We start from the raw sequence: 20734 nt of genomic DNA, 5'->3' as shown, positions 1-20734 counted from the left end.
CTAATTAAATAACACAGACCAAAGAGAAGATCCTCAGGGGGAAAAGATTTGTATTTAAAAGTAAATAAAGCATGAACTATATGAAACTACAAAGATAAACTATATTTATCTTTACTATGAAATGCAAGGGGAAAATAAACCATAAACAAAAAAGATACTTGAGATACATAAACAACTTCTATGTCAAATCGAGGAAAACGTGAGGAAAATATATCCGTGACATATATAGTAGATTAAAAATCAGTGCAAAAAATAAACTCAAAAGTAAGACCCAAGAAAGATATTAACTGTTCCATCTCATTAGGAATCAAATAAATTAAAATATCAAGGGAGACCACTTCTCACTTTGCAACTGGCAGATTTTTAATAATATAGTATATTAGTAAGGATGTGGGAAAAAATAGGTATTTGCATACATTAGAGGAATTATACTTTTAATCCAGCCATAAGAAACAAACATGGATATGTGCAAAAACTTATTTATAGGGATGTTCACATTAAGCATTATTCACACAAACTTAGAAGGGCAGCAATTGAACAAATGCCCAAATACCAGATACAAATTATTTTTTACATTATAATGCCAATTAAAATATGTTTGTGCTGTGCTGTGCTTGGTCGCTCAGTTGTGTCCGACTCTTTGCGACCCCCTGGACTGCAGCCCGCCAGGCTCCTCTGTCCATGGGGGTTCTCCAGGCAAGAGTACTGGAGTGGATTGCCATGCCCTCCTCCAGAGGATCTTCCCAACCCAGGGATCGAACCAGGTCTCCCACATTGCAGGCAGATTCTTTACTGACTGAGCCACCAGGGAAGTTCAGTTTATTATTAATTTTTTTTATTAAACAGATGTATAAGATGGCATGGGACATGCTTGAGATCTGCTAAATTTAAAAGCTTAGGCAACAAGGTTTCATTAATGACCCTAACATCAACAACTGACAAAGACTGTCACTCCAACCAAAACCTCACTTTGAACATAGAAAGAAAGTAGTAAAAAATCAAACAGAAAGTAAAATTTAAAAATAGCAAAGGTATACATGATACTGGATGCTTGGGGCTGGTGCCCTGAGAGGACCCAGAGGGATGGTATGGGGAGGGAGGAGGGAGCGGGGTTCAGGATGGGGAACACATGTATACCTGTGGTGGATTCATGTTGATGTATGGCAAAACCAATACAATATTGTAAAGTAATTAACCTCCAATTAAAATAAATAAATTTATATTTTAAAAAAATAGCAAAGGAAGCAGACCTAACTCAATATCATTGAAAACTAGGAAATTTTATTCTGGAAATACAAGGTAGTTTCATTTCAAGGAAAGGTATTAAATATAACAAATACAATGAAAAGGGCAAAGAAAAAGATTTACTTCCATGTTTAACACTTACTTGACTGAGATCCCTGTTATTACGTCCAGATCACATTTTGAGACATCAATGGGAGGATTAATTCCTCCTAATCCTGAAAGCCATTTAGGGTTTGATATAGCAAATTACCAAAGCCACAGCCCCCTACATTGCCCCCTACACTGACTGCTAGGAGAGTGATTATATCCCAAGTAACCTGTGTATCAGATTCACTTTTGGGCCTACATAGGGTAGAAGACATTCTGAAGAAGGCAAACACAGGAAATGATAATGTAAGAATAAGAAGAAATAAACATAAAGACAGTCATTTCTAAGTCATGCAAAGAAAGACATGTGGCAAGGAAAATGATCCTTTAAGGGATGATAATATTAACAACATGGTCCATGAAGATTCTATGACTCTACCAAGAACTCAAGCCAATATCTAGATGACTATTAAGTCACACACATAATGCACAGATCATGAGACACTTTCCAGTACTAACTTAAGTATAGCTGTGTTACTGTTATTACAAGTATTTTGAATAAAAATCACCTTGAATGTTTGCTTTATCACCTCAAGTCTTCCTGTCTTTTTATTTTTTTTTACTTTATTTTACTTTACAATACTGTATTAGTTTTGCCATACATCAGCATGAATCTGCCACGAGTGTACATGAGTTCCCAATCCTGACCCCCCCTCCCACCTCCCTCCCCATACCATCTCTCTGGGTCATCCCAGTGCACCAGCCCTAAGCATCCTGTATCCTGCATCAAACCTAGACTGGCGATTCGTTTCTTACATGATATTCTACATGTTTCAATGCCATTCTCCCAAATCATCCCACCCTCTCCCTCTCTCACAGAGTCCAAAAATCTGTTCTATACATCTGTGTCTCTTTTGCTGTCTCACATACAGGGTTATTGTTACCATCTTTCTAAATTCCATATGAGTGAAGTAAGCCAGAAAGAAAAGTCTTCCTGTCTTAAAGACTTTATGTATATATATTGTAGAGCAAGGATGGCATGCTATGGTCCATGGGCTGAATCTGGGCTGCTACTTGGTTTTGTTAATGAAGTTACATTGGAGCACAGTCCTGCCCACTTGTTCCCATATTGTCTATGACTGTTTTCATGCTAGAGAGTGTGACACCCAGCTCTACCACTGGCTGGCTGTTTTACATGGGTGGCAACACCTCTCCAATCCTCAGTTTCATTATCTATAAAGTAGGAAAAAAAATCCTACTTCCCAGAGTTAATTTAAAATTAGTTAACAAATACCTGTAAAGCACTTGCCTAGAACATAAAAGGCACCTATAACTGAAAAGCACTACTATTAATATTATATGATTTCAGAAATTTCCAAAAGCTGTGTGTAGGTGCTAGATGACTAGCCTAAAGAAAGAGAAAAAACAACAGACCTGCTGTCACAAAAGCAAGAGAGGATGGATAACATGGCTAGAGAAGTACTAGGAAAAGAAATGGCATTCAGAGAGGAAAAGCCAAATTTATACAACCCATTTGGGCTCATATAGAGAAAGTGACAGGAATTTTTAAATTGCATGCTAACATTCATATCCTTATACGTAAACAATGTCATTTCAAAATACGTTGTGGTAAATGACACAGAACTCAGGGACTCTCTTTGTATCAATATTTCCGACTTTTCTGTAGGGAAAAGACCACTTTTCTATCATTCAGGTTACCTGTGCAGGCTAATCTACCTAATTATGCCAACAGAATTACTCAAACACCAAAGAGAAAAACCAAGAACATTATGTTATGAAGGCACCATCTCAAGACCATCCCTATGAGAAAAGGTGACTTTTATTGCTTCCATGAAAAATGACAGATACCAAGAAATGATCTGACCCTTGGGTATTAACTTTGGATAGAGGAGCTTAAGATAGGGGTGGCTTTTGCAGAGATCTCCCAAGAATGGCCATTTTATAGATGCTGCCTCGTTTATGAACCATTTCAGTACTCCGTGAAGCCTATTAGGGGGTCAATCCCTAAGGAGCCAAAAATGAATGCTGCTGCTGCTGCTGCTAAGTCGCTTCAGTTGTGTCCAACTGTATGCGACCCCAGAGATGGCAGCCCACCAGGCTCCCCCGTCTCTGGGATTCTTCAGGCAAGAACACTGGAGTGGCTTGCCATTTCCTTCTCCAATGCATGAAAGTGAAAAGTGAAGTAAAGTCACTCAGTCACGTCCGACTCCTAGCGGCTCCATTGACTGCAGCCTACCAGGCTCCTCCGTCCATGGGATTTTCCAGGCAAGAGTACTGGAGTGGGGTGCCATTGCTAGTCCAATTTAAATGGATTACACTAAAAGATGCTGTTATCTCTGAAATTACTAATCCAAAGTGCTATATTCTTGTCTGCTGCTTAAATAATAAGCTTCTGCTAATGAGCTGGCTTTTGATAAGATGTATGCAGCTCCATAGGCTGATAAAGAAAAACTCTCAGTAAGTCTGGTTTGAAAGAATAGACTCTCACCAAAGGGACTGTAATCAGTGCATGCTGACATTATTTATGACATGCAGCTTATGCCACCTAGTTTACTTAGGAACCATTTCAATTCTTCTGATCCTCTGCAGGGTGATCTCAGACTGGGTAAGCATATAACCTACCCCAACTGTTTTGAGAAGGATATATCATAGACTAAACTGCAGACTTTAAAATTACTGGCCCCTAGAAATGACATTCCTACAAGCCTCCCTGATAGGAGTCAAGACAATGTCAGTCTTTCTTCCTTCACTTACCTTAATCACTGTGTTACCTTAACCACTGAGAAGACCCACTCTTCTGCTGCACAGGCACTCACATGGAAAATCTGGTAGACTCTATAAAACACTTTTCAAAGATATTCCCCACAGTTCAGCCTAGTGAGGGGTTACAAAAAGGAAAAAGATTGCTTTCATCATCTGTGACCCTCCTTCCTATACTCAGTTTGGTCAGCCTCCATTGCACTGAGAGAGGGTGGAAGGTACTAAACAGGAAAATGGGAAGGGGGAAAAAAAACACAGTATTTTTAGGTTCAACTCAACAATTTTTAATGCCATTTTTACACTAAAATGGAAAAACTTCTGATTTAACATTTATGATACACTATTTATTGGTTATTTATTCTTTTGTCTACTCTCACAGGAATGAAAGTCCCATGATGGCAGGACTTTGTTAATATCTAGAACAGTCTCCAGCACTCAGTGAGCACCTAATAAATATATGTTGAAGGAAGAGGGAAAGTGCCACATCAGAACCATCTCTTTTCTACCAACTGGGGAACCCCACCAAACCACCAGCAACTTACCAAGACTTCCCAACCATCTCACAAGGACATCCAGGGCAATGATGCTTCATTCTGGTTTGCTGATAAACCCACTGGGCACGATGCCTCAGGATAAGTGACAAGTAGGTCTTACTTGTTACTTGTTGCTCTTGACCAGTGACAAGGTTTCTAGCTGCCTAAGAATCTGCATTTTTAACAAGTATCCCAGGTGACTATATGAATAATAAAAAATTTACATCATGGACATTTCCTTTATTAGAGGAGCACAATCTCAGAGGCTATTAAAAAAACCTTTCACAGTGTGGAATAAAAATGTTTGTCTCACATGGCCTCCATGGACTTAAGATGGAGTAAGACACACAGTACTGGGCTAGGATTCAAATCTATTTTCTACAACAACTAGCTATGATCTTGTAAGAGATCATCTGCAAAAATGCAAGAATGGGAAAAGAAGAGGTTAGGCTCAGTAGTCTCTAGTATAGTCTGAATATTTTAAGAGCTTTTTTCATGTCATAATGGGAAGATATGAAGTAACTGCCTAGGTCTAGTAAGACTACCTTTCCTGGCCCATCCCACTAACTGGGCAAGCCCACCAGAGCCACTGACCACTTACTAAGACTTCACAATGGTTTGATAACCATGTGCAGGATGCTGACTTGAGCCTCTTCCAATTCTCTAGTAACCTCACTGGCCAGGCAGGGCTCAAAATACCTCTTCGCCTGTGGCATGGTTTCTGATCAAGTTTGGTGTCACCTGTAGGATAGGGAGAAGGAAGAAGAAACAAAGGTAAGAATAGTCAAAGTATGACATCTAGCTTTAATTTTACTTTTACCACCTTAGACAAGTCATCTAGCCCACACCATGGACTTCAGAATTCACTCTTGTCAAGCACTATTATTAGCATTACAATTATCTTCTTTATCTGGCAAAGACTCTTACAACACCCATATTTAATAAGAATCCTTGCCTCTATTTTTTTTTATGGGTTAATTTTTTTTTTTTTTTAATGAGACATCTTGGGTACAGAGGCACCAAGTAAATATATCAAAGCATTAGAATTCAGATCTGAAGTAATGCTGATCCTCTTAGCTGCCTACCCTCTTTAGAGCTCAATCAATATCCTATCTTTGAATGGAGGTAAACTTGGTATCTTAGGGGCCCTTCTGTCTGGCAATTATGACTCTTTATTCCATGCTGCTGCTGCTAAGTCGCTTCAGTTGTGTCTGACTCTGTGCGACCCCACAGACAGCAGCCCACCAGGCTCCTCTGTCCCTGGGATTCTCCAGGCAAGAACACTGGAGGGGGTTGCCATTTTATTTTCCATATTCCTGACTAAAAGTGAACTAAACCTCCATCTAATCATATGGCACTTGGTTCACACTGATAGGGAAAGGTAACAAAACCCTTGGCTCTGGACCAAGGCCTGTCATTTACAATCTCAACTCCCACCAGGACTCACCTTACCCATACATGAAAAGGAATAGAAATATCTTTTCCCTTATCAATTGTGTGCATTACCAAAAGGATCATGAGGAGCTAGGTAGGCCCGTGGCTAGTCCTCTACCTCCAAGACCCAACCACGAGGAGCAATGGAGCTCTGAGACCTGAGGCCTACACAGGATAAGCCAAAGTCCCCAAAGGGTTCTTTCTAAGGGAGTAGCCTACCACCTCTAAGCTTCCCAGTCCCTAGCTGCTTTGCATGAAAAGCAAACCCAGAAATCTAGCAATTCAGTGATGACCCAAAGCTCAGGATATTAATTATCACTAGATGCTGGCAACACCAACTACTATAACTAGACTTCCTCTTACTGCAGGGAGGTGCAGGCAACTTTCAAATCCCAGAAGACCCAAGGAGCAGTTTCTCAGGGTTTAACTGTTTCACCTACAGTTAAACAGAATACAGCATCCTATAATTTACTAGTGATAATGAAGCCCAAGAGAAAGCTCTCCCACCATAAGTTAGGAAGATTCATACTGGATAGTGTAAGTGTTGCAGGGTGAGGGTGAGGCAGCTTTGATGGGTTTGACCCTTTTCTTTATTGGATAAAGTAAAGCAGCCATTGCTGCACACCCATAAGCAGCTGTTCCGATCAGCAATTTCTTAGCTTATTAAGTCCAAAGGGGCAGGGGTGGGAAAGGAATGTGTATAGGTCCTAATTGGGAAATACACAGTAAGTGTAAAGCCTGACTCATGAAATGCCTGCACTAAGGAACCAAGAATAGTTAGTAGTTAGTGCCTTTCTCTAAAGATAGAGGTGTTATTTCCACCATACCCTATTCCCACCTGGCCCAGCTCTTTTCCAAACTAAACTGCTCCAGTTCCCAGCTTCCTCACAAACCCATTTATTCCACTTCTGTTCAGGTCAGCAAATTTCAAAATGGAAACCATTTCAATGTCTGTCTTAACTTTGCTGGTCATAAACACACCGTGAGAAAAAAAATTCCAGAAATACATTAAGAATAGAAAGCAAAAGTCATAGAATCCCAGAAAGTTTAACACTTGGGATATATTCTTCTTTATAACTTTTATGTACATGTACAAACATGATTTTTTTCTTTTTGTTGGAGGATAATTGCTTTAAACTAATGTGTTTGTTTCTGCCATACATCAACATGAATCAGCCACAGGTATACATATGTCCCTTTCCTCCTGAATCCCCCTCCCATCTCCTTCCCCATTCCATCCCTCTAGATTGTCACAGAGCACTGGGTTGAGCTCCCTGTGTCACACAGCATAATCCCACTTGCTATCTATTTTACATATGGTAATGCTTGTTTCAATGCTACTCTCTCCATTCGTCCCACCCACTCCTTCACCCACTGTGTTCGCAAGTCTGTTCATGTCTGTGTCTACTGCAGCCCTGTGAATAGGATCATCAGTACCATCTTTCTACATTCCATATGCATGCATTTTATTTAACAAACTGGAAGAAACCATAGCCTTTCTTTCAATTAATATACTGGGTACATCTTTCCAAGTCAAAAATTCATCTACAAGACCATTTTTAATGCCTATGTTGTATTATTACATGAATACACCAAAAAATTTATTCAAATTCCTATTAAAGAACGGGTAAATTTTTTCCATTTTTTTATTGCTATGAACATTCCCATACCTAAATCTTTTAAAATATCCTTAGAATATTTTTGAAGACATTTAAAATTTATTTAGAATATTTAGGGTATAGCCCTAGAAATGAAACTGCTAGGTCAAAGGATATACAACATTTATTGTGGCCACTAATATATATTGCCAAATTGCTCCTACAAAGGATTACATGGAAATTGGTTCTATCCCACCAACGCTGCTGCTGCTGCTGCTGCTAAGTCGCTTCAGTCGTGTCCAACTCTGTGCGACCCCATAGATGGCAGCCCACCAGGCTCCCCCGTCCCTGGGATTCTCCAGGCAAGAACACTGAAGTGGGTTGCCATTTCCTTCTCCAATGCATGAAAGTGAAAAGTGAAAGTGAAGTCACTCAGTCGTGTCCAACTCTTAGTGACCCCATGGACTACAGCCTACCAGGCTCCTCCGCCCATGAGATTTTCCAGGCAAGAGTACTGGAGTGGGGTGCCATTGCCTTCTCCATCCCACCAACGCTAGTGTAACATTTTAAAACCTTTGCTCGTGTGACAGATGTTAAGGGTAATATTGCATTTTTTTATGAATACAGATATTTTTTACTTAAGAGAATTACAAAGATGCACAAGATATAGCCTCTGCCTTTGAACTTAAATGAAAGGAGACAGACACAAACAGGTAACATTTACTATTATCATATTCATGATAAAAAAGGTTTCAGTTCATGGTGCCTCCTTTGAGTCTGCAGCTATTGCCAATAGAGAAGGTCCAAGAGAATATTATTAAACAGCAGCCCCAATTTTAAAAATCCATTTACTAAAACTCCAAGGAGTTGGGCTAATGCTATCACATCAGTGGCACTTGCTATCACTTTGTTGTTTCTCCTTCCTCAGTTCTTAAAGGAAAGATCCAAGTGGAAGCTGCTCAGGGAACAACCTGCTCCCTTCTCCCCACAAGCCAGTGAAGTGAATGAAGTGTAGAGCAGTATATTACTGGAGCATGTACTGATGCTGAATCTGAACTTCCATTTTTCGTTCTCCTATTTCCAGTAAACAGTGATGAGCTGCAGCCATTTTCTTTAGGAAACAAAATGTCTTCTCTTCTTGAGACTCTTATTCCCAGGCAGATATGTTTATACATAATAGCCATGCCAACTTGGAAAATAACAGATAAGAACCAAAAGAAATTATTTTTCAGCACCATGATGGGTCAGATACAGATGAAATCAAAATAGATAACAACACAAGTACTTTTAAAAACCCACCCAACAAAGATGGAGGGATAGGCAATAAAGCAAATATAGCAAAATGTTAATTGTACCATCTAGGTGGTGAGTATACAAGTTTCACTGTCAATTCTTCCAATTTTTCTGTATGAAAATTTTCATAATAAAATGCTGCTAAAAGTCCAGCAAGCAGCTTGCAAACAACACTGTAAGGTCTTTCCCTCCATTTTGCTGCTAGAATGAGACTCTCATTCTCTTCATTTTGCTCTTTTAGATCTAGATTTCTTGCATCAGACTTGGAACTCTCCAACTTTTTAATGGAGTGAAATGAATGACAATATACTCAGGCAGGTTACCAACACAACATGTGGTAGGTTAGGGAAGGCTGAGAGAGGAGGGCCCTAAGCTCCTGGAAGTGCAGGCTCACCACCTGTTATGACTGAATAAGTGAATATTTCAGAAATCCCATTTCTCAGTTAAAAATTAACATTCAGACCCTCTAAACATTTGCCTCAGCCTACTTTTCTGCTTTATCTCATATGAATTCCTTATTTTCCACATTCTCATTGCAAAGAGCTGTGTAGGAAGGAGGGGGGCAAGGGATAAAGAACCAAAGCATGATATGTCCATATGCTTGAAGTTAAGATATAACAAAAGGAATTTTAATTTCTAGGGTTGAAGCTCAAAACTTGATGTTAAAGGACACGGTACAACTGACAGACTGCAGGACTCTGGGGAAAGCCTTATAATCAATCTCCTAGTTTGAAGTGTGTCCTGATTGGCCCATCTGTAAACCAGGAAGAATGCTCATCATAATGATCAATGAGGTAAATAAATGAGTTTCTGAAATGTTAAAAGTATCTCTAGTGAATGGGGAGGGGAATGACGCCACGACTGTTGAGTAACGATCCAAGATAGGATAGGCAATCTTTTTCCCAGGCTAGGCTTTGAGGGTCATCATGTCTCTGCTGTGTTCCAACAGAACTTTATTTGCACAACTAGGCAGACCATGAGCTGTATTTGTCCACCTCTGATCTAGAATGTGAAGCCTACATAGGAATACCATTTGGAGGACCTGAGGAGGAGTGAAAAGAGGATGAGTCTACATATAGGAACCATTTAGCAAACACCAGACAGTAAGGATGAGGCTCCTGATCTGATAGCTTTCACCCAGGTTCCACCAAGGAAGAGACTGTCAGCAGCAGCAATAGTAGCAACATCTGTAAATACCAAGAACTGAAATCCAAACACAAAAATAGCATTATCTCATGAGAAATTCTTAAGATATATCCATAACTAGAAAGAAACAGCAAGTTTCTGACTACACACATTTTGAAGAAACAGTTGACAGTTCAAAGCCTGTGGAGATCACGTTTGCAGGCACACAATAAATGTTTGTTGATGAGCCATTCATTTATTCATCCAATAAACATTTACTGAGGCCTACGAATGTGCCAGGCTGGGCTCTGGAGATGAAGACACTGTCCCTGCCCTCAAGGAGCTCACAGTCTAACTGATAAAACAGGAAGGGAGACAGGCATATACACAGACAATTACAATACAACCTGATAAGTGCTGTAACACTTATCAGGTTGTATTATAATGGCCGATGTAAAATTCATTTCCAGGGGGCGCTGCTCCAGGCTGCTGCAGGCTGCAACATCAAGAGAGGGGAGGAACAAACTGAAGAAATCAAAGGTTAAGTGCTTTGGGGCTATTTCAAATATGCAGGCTCTCCCTAACTCCTGATCATGAATTTGGGAACTAAACACTGGCATGACATAAAATGGGACTCCCACTCTTGAGGTAGGTACAGACCTCCAGTAAAGGACCTTCTCAATCACCTCTACAAAACAAGCTTTGTTGCTGTTACTTTGTTTCATTTTGCTTATTATACTCCAACCTTCCCACCATACACATAAGCCTATTCTGCAACTAGCTGAAAAAATATTGAAAAATGGGAATTTACAACTAACTAGATTAATTCCATACAACTAGGTAACAAAAAGCAGTAATGGCTCACTTGACACCTCTATATCCAATAATCCCCCTTAACTGAAAAAATAAAAATTAGAATGTGACTAAATATAAAGGAGATAGTATATAGCTCATGGAGTGGGAATAATAATTTAGAATGGTCTAATTAGTAAATATAATTAAACAGATTCTGATCCATAAATAACAGACACAGTTTCAGGAAACCAAAATAAAATACCTTACCACTCTCCAAGATCTTTGAGAATATATAATCTAAATCACTTCTGTATTAGAAATAAGAAAAATGAAAAAGAGGTAACACACTCTTCCCAACACCTTCTCAAAATTCAGTGAGAGGTAGTAAGAGACTCCTTGAGGAGAGATTACTAGTGTTAACTAATCATTTGGTTCACATGGTTTTATACAAAGATAGGATGAAATTTTTGTGTGTCACACAGTTCTTAATAAGGGCTAGGTTTTTAATGTCTCTTTTGTCTCTGCACCAGCAAACTGAACTGATGACATCAATAAACTGTTTCCATCTGATGACATCAATAAATTGTTTCCATTTACACTGAGATCCCTGTCTTGGGACCCAGGGTCTCTGAGGCCACTATTTTCTACATTTAACATAACACTTTCCCCTAAAGTCACTCCATTGCTCTTTTCTTCCCAGTTTCATTCTGCCAATTGTCAGCCCACATGCACAATGTCTTCTCAGGTGTTGCAGTTTGTTCGTCTTACCACATTACATCTCCAAACAGTTCCATACCATCTACAAATGTGAACATTACACGTTGTACATATCTTCCCCCAGATCACTCATAATAACATCAGTCCCCCAATGGATGCGGGAAGGGTGGCTAGGCTACCATTTTGTGTCTTATCTACGTTGGTTGCCATGTCTTATTAGAGGCAAAACGTTGCCATGTCTTCTCCCCACACCCATAACCAGAGAGCATCACTACTGTGCAGCAATCAGTGCTTTCCTTTCAGATAAAAAGAAATAGCTATCTATTTAAAGAACAGATAAATGTTATCTCAAACTGGCTACCAAGAATTTCACATGTATTCCATGCAGTAGTTGTCTTATTTCTTCATACTCAATGGCAACAAACATATACCAGGTGTGTATGTGCAACAAATGACAAGGGGTAATAGATTCTTTATACAGAGCACATAATATAGAGCTCTTACATATATACAGCATTCAGACCCAAGTTGAATAGTTCACAAAAGGAAATAGTAGCTAATAATTAGCATTTGAGAATCCAGCTTCATCAATAATACAGAGAAATGTACCATAAATCAAAGATACCATTCTTACACATGTAAAATTACCAAAAAAAAAAAAAATTTATGTAGCTGCTGCTAAGTCACTTCAGTCATGTCCAACTCTTTGAGACCCTATGGACTGCATCCTGCCAGGCTCAGGATTCTCCAGGCAAGAATAATGGGTGTGGGTTGCCATTTCTTAATGTAACTAAATGGGTACAAAAATTGACATAATGTTTTGGAATGCTATTATGGCAGGTCTCTAAAATGTTCAAAGTTTTTGATGAGTATTTCTAATTCTTAACTCTATAATATAAAGAATAACTCAAAAGAGAGAAACAATAAAAACTAAATGAAAAGACACTAATCATTAACTTAAAATACTGAAAATCTTAAGTACTTCTACACAATAAAATATCATGAAACTATTCAATGACAATCACAAAAATATTTAACATGAAAAAATGCACATTATAAACATGAAACATGACAGAAAATAGTATAAATATATGATCCCTGTAGAAAAATTCTAGAATGAAAAGAAGCAAATACATTTATTAACACTGGTTATCTCTGTGTGGTGAAATTATGGACCTTTTTCCCTCATATTTTCCCCTCGGACGAAGCTACAATGAATATTTACCACATTTCTAGACTGACGGAACTATTCAAACTTAATGGAAGAAAAACCACAAAACAGTTGACTGATTTGACCACATGATTTCAAATTTCTACTAACCAAAAATTTAAATACAAAAATTAAGAGGCAAACAATAACCTGGAGTACATATTTATAAATTACAGAAATTTGAGTAATAGCCTTTATTTATAGAACACATTCAAATAGATAATAATAAAACTAAAACTCCAACTGATAAATCATTTAAGACATGAACTAACATCATATGAAAGAAAAATCAAGCTACTAAGAAACATATGGAGGAAAAAAGAATCCAAACTTACAACCAAAGAAATGCAAAATTAAAGTAATACTGTTTTTTAATCCATTAAAATAACATTTTTGACTACCCAATGCTTGCGTAAATTGGTACAATCTTTTCAGAAAGAAACTTGGCAATACATATTAAGTGTTAAAAATGTTCATACCCTTTGACATAGTACTTTCACTTCAAATGACTCTATCCCAACCAAATAATAAATGAAATCCATGTATTTTCTATCTTTTATTATAATAAAGAAAATTACAATTTTCTTTCCTTTACAATTAACATTGCTATCAAACACCAAAATATTAATAATGGTTAAGGAAAAAAATCTCTACTGCAGCAAATGACTGGTTGTCTCAAAGCATCAGACCAGATCTCAAATCTGGCAAAACAAGAAGGGTGTGTCCAGCCTGCCGCAGTCGGCCATTTTAAACCCTCTGCAGAACAAAAAGCATAGAAGACAAGGGTAGGTAAGGATGACCACCCCACTAGGCTCCAGATCAATACTTTACTTTTTGTCTTCCATATATGTAACCTTATACAATGCACTGAGTAAAAATTACCAAATAGGTCTCCTTTCTTAAATAGCATAGGTTAAGTTATTAATAAAATTTGAAATCGTAAGTGGAGAGTCCTTTAAATTTGCCCCATCATTTTGGTGGATAAATATAATGTTTAAGAACACAGAATTCTGAAGCCATACTACCTGGATAAAAATCCAATCTCAGTCACTCAAAAGGATATAAAGCCTTGGATTTACTTTATCTGTATCCCTCAGATTTCTCATTTGTAAAAGATGAATAATGGTACTGCTATTTCATCAGACTGTGGAGAGTACTAAATTAGTTAAGGCATGTGTAAAAGCATGTAGACCCAGTACCTGACACATAGTTTAAGCTCCAAATACGTTTAAGCTTAATTATTATAGTTAGGCAAACAGGCCCCGAGAAGGAGAAAGACCAGTATTAGATCACAGCTAGGATTACTAAAAAGGCCTGTTTCAATTTTGAATCCTGTGCCTTTTCTTCTACATAACTGTTAAATTACTAGTTTTAGCGATGATTAACAATAGATCTTTACTGACAGCCCTCTGAGAGCCATGACAGTGCTGCTGCCTAAAAATAAAATAAAATCGTCCCCCTAGATGAAACCGTGCTCAAAGTTCTACAGAAAAAAAAATTAAAAGACAGGGTGTGACACCCAGGTCACCTACATACTACCGTCACCATTCGCCTAGATCCCAGGTTTAAAGCAAAGTGGAATAAGGACTTGGAAACAGCCAAATAATCACCCCTACAACCTAAGGGGAGAAAATCAAGGGCTTCTGACCAACTGTAGATTCTCACAGTATTGCAACCACTAAGTTCTGCTACTCTGATGGAATGAGAGGTGTCCACAGCCAAGGACACCGACCCACGATCTCCAAGTCCAACAGAGAGCCCTCAGAGGCGTACTGCCCGAACGTGGCCTTGTCACGAAGTGCTAGCGTTTTACGCATTTCTTACACACAGCCAGCTGCTGCAACCTTTTGTAAAATCATCATCGCCTCCGCATTTTTAAACCCGCACTATTCATAGGCCAGAGAGGGGCTAAGATACTGAGTCAGTATCTAGTGGATCTAGCCACAGTCTAGGACAGCTCCGACTCAGGCTGATCCTCTCACCCAACTAGAAAGGTCGATCTGCTCCTCTGCAGGCCCTCCTAGACCAAGATGGCCAAGCAAAAAGACAACTTACCTCCCCCCTCGCCATTTTGCAATCTTAATTACGCGTACGCTGCGCGCCTCCTCTCGTCATTTCGCTTGAAATACGCATGCGCGCCTCTCCCCCTGGCGTTAAATCCAATCCTCACAATGTCGTCTCAAATGCGCATGCGCAACTTCACTCCCGCGGGTACCAACTACGAACAATTTTCCTTTCTTAAATGTACGCATTCGATACCCACTCCGCGCCCCAAGCCTTGCGCATGCGTATCTCCGGCTATCCCCAGTGGAGCGTCCCCGCCCCGCCCCCCACCTCCCCTCACATCAGACCACAAATACAGTGGACTCTCCGCGAATAAGAAGGACTAAGTGTACTAAGCCATTCTATATAGGAGACTTGAGCATCCGCGGAATTTAGTCTTCGCGGGGGTCCTGGAACCAATCCCCCACGGTTACCAAAACACGACTGTATACCTGCATGCTACCGCGTAGTGCATCCTCACACTCTCAAGTATATTTGCGCACCGCGTCTGTCCCCCGACCTCCGTTTTTTATATATAAGTGCCTGATGATATCTAGATGTGCTTCTCCCTACAATTGTGCCCCAGTGCTCAATAAAGGAGAGCCATTACCAGCCTTCCTTAATAGGGGGAGGTGTGATAAACTAGGAAAGTGGAATACGGGAAAGAGGTCAAAGCTTGCAGGTGCTCAGAGCAGATGCCAGCTCTAGATAGAGTCCGCCCTGACTCCCAGGGAGGGGCTTAGAGTACCCTCGGTTTCCATAAAAAGACCTACCACACTGAACAAAGGCAAAGAAAGCGCTCATAATCGCCTAGTACTACAGCCCCGACCTTTAAATACATCTTCTACTGCATATGAGGAAATCAAAAAAATTTTAACGCAGGGAACATTATGGAAAATGCCGACGCTCGGGTGCTCAACCTTGATTAAAGGAAAGAAGTCTGTATTACGTTCACAATGGGAACTAAATGGTCAACATCCTTTTGTAGGTCTGAGGCCCGTACTGTCCCCCATTTTTTCCTCTTGTGAAAGGGGAGAACACACAAATTAAGGATCCCCCTGGCCCGAGTTCCCTCCTCCACCCTCCATGTTCTTCCCCTATGTCGTTCCTTTACCTCCTGGCTGAATCGAAGGTCATAGGATAAATCTTAGCGCCGGCCGTCCCAAAATATGGTGAAGGGAACGGCGGCACAGAGTTCGCGGCGCAAGAGCAGGCCAAGGTGGCAGTGGACAGCAGGCTGAGGGACCAGCCCTGCCTCCAGCCGCAACGCTGACATCCGGAGAGGGCCGCCTCCAGGATAGCTGCAATGTGCTTCAGGCGCATGCGCCGAGCACGCCCTCTTCTCCCCACCCCCGCCCCGACTCAAGCCTAGCTCTCTCCAAGGCAAACTTTTCGGCGGTCTTCACCCTTTCACCCTTACGCAGGTCCGTAGCTCATCCTGCTTCTTCAACATTTTCTCCCCTTGGTCACACCGGCCTCCGGCACCTTTCCCTCAGCCCCTTTCCTCGTCTATCCTTCTCTTGTTCTTAGCCCACCACTTCAATGCCATTCTCCCCCTTGGCTGCCTCTGTTCAGTTATTGTTAGTGGCCTATCCTTGTATTCTTGGCCTTGCCTGATCTGCAGCCCTGTTGGTCCTCTTACTCCTCCCCTTGAGTGTCTGATATTGCAAACTGTTTAAAAAAAAAAAAAAGGCAAAGAATACTGTTAAAAAGGTATTATACCCTCACAATCTTCTCCAAAGCAGCTCTCAAACTGCTCCAAAAGAGCTCTCAACTAGCTAGTGTTGGGCAAACAATGCCTGGTTGATGAAGAACCAGCGGAGGAGACTCAGAGGCAGGGAACCAAAAGACCTTATGCACAGAGCATAAAGGGAAAGGGTGTTCAATTAGTTTGGGGGTAAGAAGGAGTATGCAGCACCTTTTTCTTTCTCTTTATAACCCTGGTATTGTCTGGCCATTAAAAATACTGTTCAGTGTCCTTCAATGTTAAAAGCAAGGCTTGTCTTCTGTGAGAAGTTCACATAGTAATTTTGAGAGAAGTGTGTTGAATAGACTCTGAAATAGACTCCTCCTTGAATTTGAGAAGCAGAGAATACAAAATAATGTTTTGTTTCCCATTATGATGTTTTGCTTTGGTGGCTGATTCTTCTTGCTTTCTGAGAAAGCCAGTTTGGAAATACCAATATTTAAGCACCCCCCCCCCAATTCCATAAATTCTGAGACCTATAAATTGTGTACATCATCATCCTCTCTAATTGTTAAGAATGTTGAGACCAAAGCTTTACCTTTAAGATCAGGAACTAGATAAGATGTGCACTTTCACAACTTATGTTTGGCAATGTAATGGTGGTTCTAGCAAATGTAAGAAGTCAAGGCAAATTCAAGAGATGTAGAAAAAGCATTTGACAATATTCAATATGGCTGAGCCACTAGTTGCATTTACATAGTTATCATTATGTAAATGTTGGATATTGACCAAATCAATATTAGGAGGAAGATGAAAGTGGGGGAGGGCAAGTGGAGTGCTAGAGCATAAAGTGTACCAAAAGATGATGTAGGTAAAAGAGGGCTAAATGTTTATTCTCTGAAATGGAAAATCATAGATAATGTCTAAAATGGAAACATCAAGAAGTCATAATATAAGCATTATTTATAGCTATGAACCAAACTATGAGTTAAAATCATTTAATGAATTGAAAGATTAATGGGTCACCACCAACATTTTTTACAACATGACAGAAAACATCAAAGTGCACTGCAAGAGGACTTCCCTGGCAGTACAATGGTTAAGATTTCATGCTTCCAGTGTAAAGGACTCATGTTAGATCTCCGATCAGGGAACTAAAATCCCACATGCTGCACAGTGCAGCCAGAAAGAAAAAAAAATGCATTGCCAGGAATTGGTAGTCCAGTGGTCAGAACTGCATACTCTCACTGTGGAGGGCCCAAGTTTAATCCTTGGTTAGGAAACTAAGGTTTCACAAGCTGTGTGGCATGGCAACATATATATATGTTGTTGTTGTTCAGTCACTAAGTCGTGTCTGACTTTTGTGACCCCATGGGCTATAACCTGCCAGGCTCCTTTGTCCATGGAATTTCCCAGGCAAGAATACTGGAGTGGGGTGCTGTTTCCTTCACCAGGGGACCTTGCCAACCCAGGAACTGAACCTGCATCTCCTCCATTAGCTGGCAGATTCTTTACCACAGAGCCAGCAGGGAAGCCCGACATGGGTTTGTATATTCATAACCCTGCTGCTGCTGCTGCTGCTAAGTTGCTTCAGTCGTGTCTGACTCTGTGCGACCCCATAGACGGCAGCTCACCAGGCTCCCCCGTCCCTGAGATTCTCCAGGCAAAAACACTGGAGTGGGTTGCCAATGCCTACATATGGCTATTATGGCCAGCATAATTTTAAAGGTGCATTGTAGACATTAAGGGTAATTATTTTTTTTTAAACTTACTTGAGTTATAGCACACACTCACATACACACATACCCTCTATTGTGATGTAAAATACATTTCTTCCTTCATTCCTTCATGTCTCAATTAAACTTGTTTGAAAATCTATACTTTAAACTATGGGCATGCATTGCTTTAATAAAAATATAAACCTATAAAGGAATTTAAGTATGATAATATGGTTTATTTAATGAACATATATCAAATTTTAAAACAGAATTTTTGCCATTTGAAACAATTTATGAAGCACCATTTATTTAAGAATAAAGTTCATTACATTACTCTATATTTGGCATGTGCACATGCTCTTTATCTATAGCTTTTATTAATTTTTGAAAACATTTTTCTTTGTGGTTGCATTTATGAAACCAGTTGTACATTCTGATCAAGTCATATTGAAATTAAAGGGCAATTGCTACATTCACTATTTTTATGTCTATGTTTTACCAAATACATTTGTACTGGCTTCCTGAAAAAAATTCACATGCAAAACATATAGCTAACTAGTAACTTAAAGAAAAATATTTATTGTGGATTTTAAAAATTACACAACCTAAACCTTATTTCAAAAAATTATAAAATTTAGAGAAGGAAAATAAAGAGGAAAAAGTCTTATTGAATCATATAGTTCCAAAATAGCTAGAGCTTATATTTCAGTGTCTAGCTTTCTATACTTGTTTCTATATCTATATAAATGGACAAGTCCATAAATCCTTATGAGTTTTATATATTATATAAACAACTTAGGAAACAGAGAGGAATGCTGTTCAGTATTTAAATTAAGGTTTTGTAATTTATTTTCCAAGGAATATCATGTTCTTCATACTGAGTGATTCAATCATTTATGTTTTGTACCTTAAATGGTTATGATGATCTTGAAAACTAAGATTCTTGCAATAGGCTAAATTGTGAGTAAATCTTCCTGTGGCATTTTACAGATTTTTTTTTCCATTTTATGTATATCATATCTTTATAAACATTTGTATTTCATTTTTAACCCCCCCAAATGAAGTACTCTAATTTGTCATAATCTGTTTCTGGATTAGATACATCTCACACATATTTTTCCTATCTCTATAGCACATGTATAAAAACTGGTCATCTACTAGACCACAAAGCAGACCTAAGACTTAATTATATGAAATCCCACAGGGCACATTTTCTGAACAAGAAGGGATTCAAACTCAAACTTCAAGACCCAAGAAACTTTTATTTAGTTGAAAACTAAACAAAAACGGAAAACACCACTCAGCCGTGCTTTGGGCTTCAACTAGAGGAGGAAAGTCAGGTGGGAGGGGCTGCTGGAAAGCCCGTGACACAAGAATGGAACTGTGCGCAAGCCTTGTGTGACGTCACTGAGGCCCCTAGAGAAAAACTGCCAGTTCTGTCTAAGGCGCCATAAGCGGAGTTGTGTCAGGGCCTCCGGGTCAGCAGTGGACCCGCTCACTTGCCGATCGCACCACAGCCATGAGCAGTAAGGAGTGCTTCAAGTGTGGACGCATTGGCCACTGGGCACGGGAATGCTCTAGAGGAGGAACTCGGGGGCGTGGAGCTAGAGGCTGGGGGCGTGGAGCTAGAGGCTGTGGCCGTGGAGCTCAGTGCAGTTCAACCACCCTACCCGTCATCTGTTACCGCTGCGGTGAGTCTGGTCATCATGCTAAGGACTGTGACCTTCTCGATGTCATCTGCTACAACTGTGGGAAAAGTGGCCACATTGCCAAAGACTGTGCCAAGCCTAAGCGAGAGGGAGAGCATTGCTGTTACACCTGTGGCAGACCAGGCCATCTGGCTCGTGATTGTGACCGTCAGGAAGAGCAGAAGTGCTACTCTTGCGGCAAAAGAGGCCACATTCAAAAAGACTGCACCCAAGTCAAGTGCTACCGTTGTGGCAAGATCGGCCACGTGGCCGTCAATTGTAGAAAGATGAGCGAAGTCAACTGCTACCGCTGTGGCGAATCCGGACATCTAGCCCGGGAATGCCCAGTTGAGGCTACCACTTTATAATTTTTCCCTTTGTTCCTCCCACCTCCTTTTGCTGACTGATAATTGTATTATTGTCTCTGAAACCTCTTCTCTGACAGAAGATTGATAGATTGAGGCTACTTCTGGGTCAGTGAATTTTAATCACCATGTTAAAAGAGGAAAGGGCTGGTTAAAAAAAAAAAAAATCTCAAAAAAGTTAGTCCAACTTGTAGATGTCTTATAATTAATGTGTTTCTGCATCACTGATGATTCGGATCATTGAACATCCTGAGCATTAGGCAACTTCTAGAATCTTTGAATGCATTTTGATTTAACATTTAATCAAGAGCCACTGTGTGCCAACCACTGTTTGAGGAATTGGATACATATCAGTGAATAAATCAGACCAAGTTTGCAAACACAGACCTAGAATCTATTAACAAGTGAAATAGTG

General features: G+C 39.9%; 1 protein-coding gene and 1 long non-coding RNA gene across 26 annotated transcripts in view; one reads left to right on the top strand and one right to left on the bottom strand.

Annotated features, from left to right (window-relative positions):
- Nucleotides 1–16149, bottom strand: part of LOC120881962 — an 83038-nt gene extending 66889 nt beyond the window's left edge. For 6 of the 25 annotated variants that reach the window (XR_005725368.1, XR_005725390.1, XR_005725375.1 and 3 more), the window contains exons 1-2: nt 4656–5829; nt 4108–4227 (exon numbers count right to left, since the gene is read on the bottom strand). This is a non-coding gene — a long non-coding RNA (uncharacterized LOC120881962). Of the gene's footprint in view, nt 1–4107; nt 4228–4655; nt 5834–14873; nt 15112–15975 lie in introns of those variants that run through there. The other 19 variants (XR_005725391.1, XR_005725392.1, XR_005725383.1 and 16 more) reach the window with 18 other exon arrangements.
- Nucleotides 16150–19785: 3636 nt separating this feature from the next.
- Nucleotides 19786–20375, top strand: ZCCHC13 (zinc finger CCHC-type containing 13). Its single transcript, XM_040265670.1, has one exon. The coding sequence runs from the start codon at nt 19786–19788 to the stop codon at nt 20320–20322; it is 537 nt and encodes a 178-aa protein (XP_040121604.1). The 3' UTR covers nt 20323–20375.
- Nucleotides 20376–20734: the final 359 nt, after the last annotated feature.

The sequence above is a fragment of the Oryx dammah genome, unplaced genomic scaffold (genome assembly GCF_014754425.2).
Source record: "Oryx dammah isolate SB20612 unplaced genomic scaffold, SCBI_Odam_1.1 HiC_scaffold_23, whole genome shotgun sequence".
NCBI lineage: Eukaryota > Metazoa > Chordata > Mammalia > Artiodactyla > Bovidae > Oryx > Oryx dammah.
Note: the sequence above shows the minus strand (reverse complement) of the source record. Positions and strands in the feature narration are given on the sequence as shown.

What these genes read in the sequence shown, in the direction of transcription:
- ZCCHC13 (XM_040265670.1), top strand. Translation starts at nt 19,786, where the DNA reads ATGAGCAGTAAGGAGTGCTTCAAGTGTGGACGCATTGGCCACTGGGCA.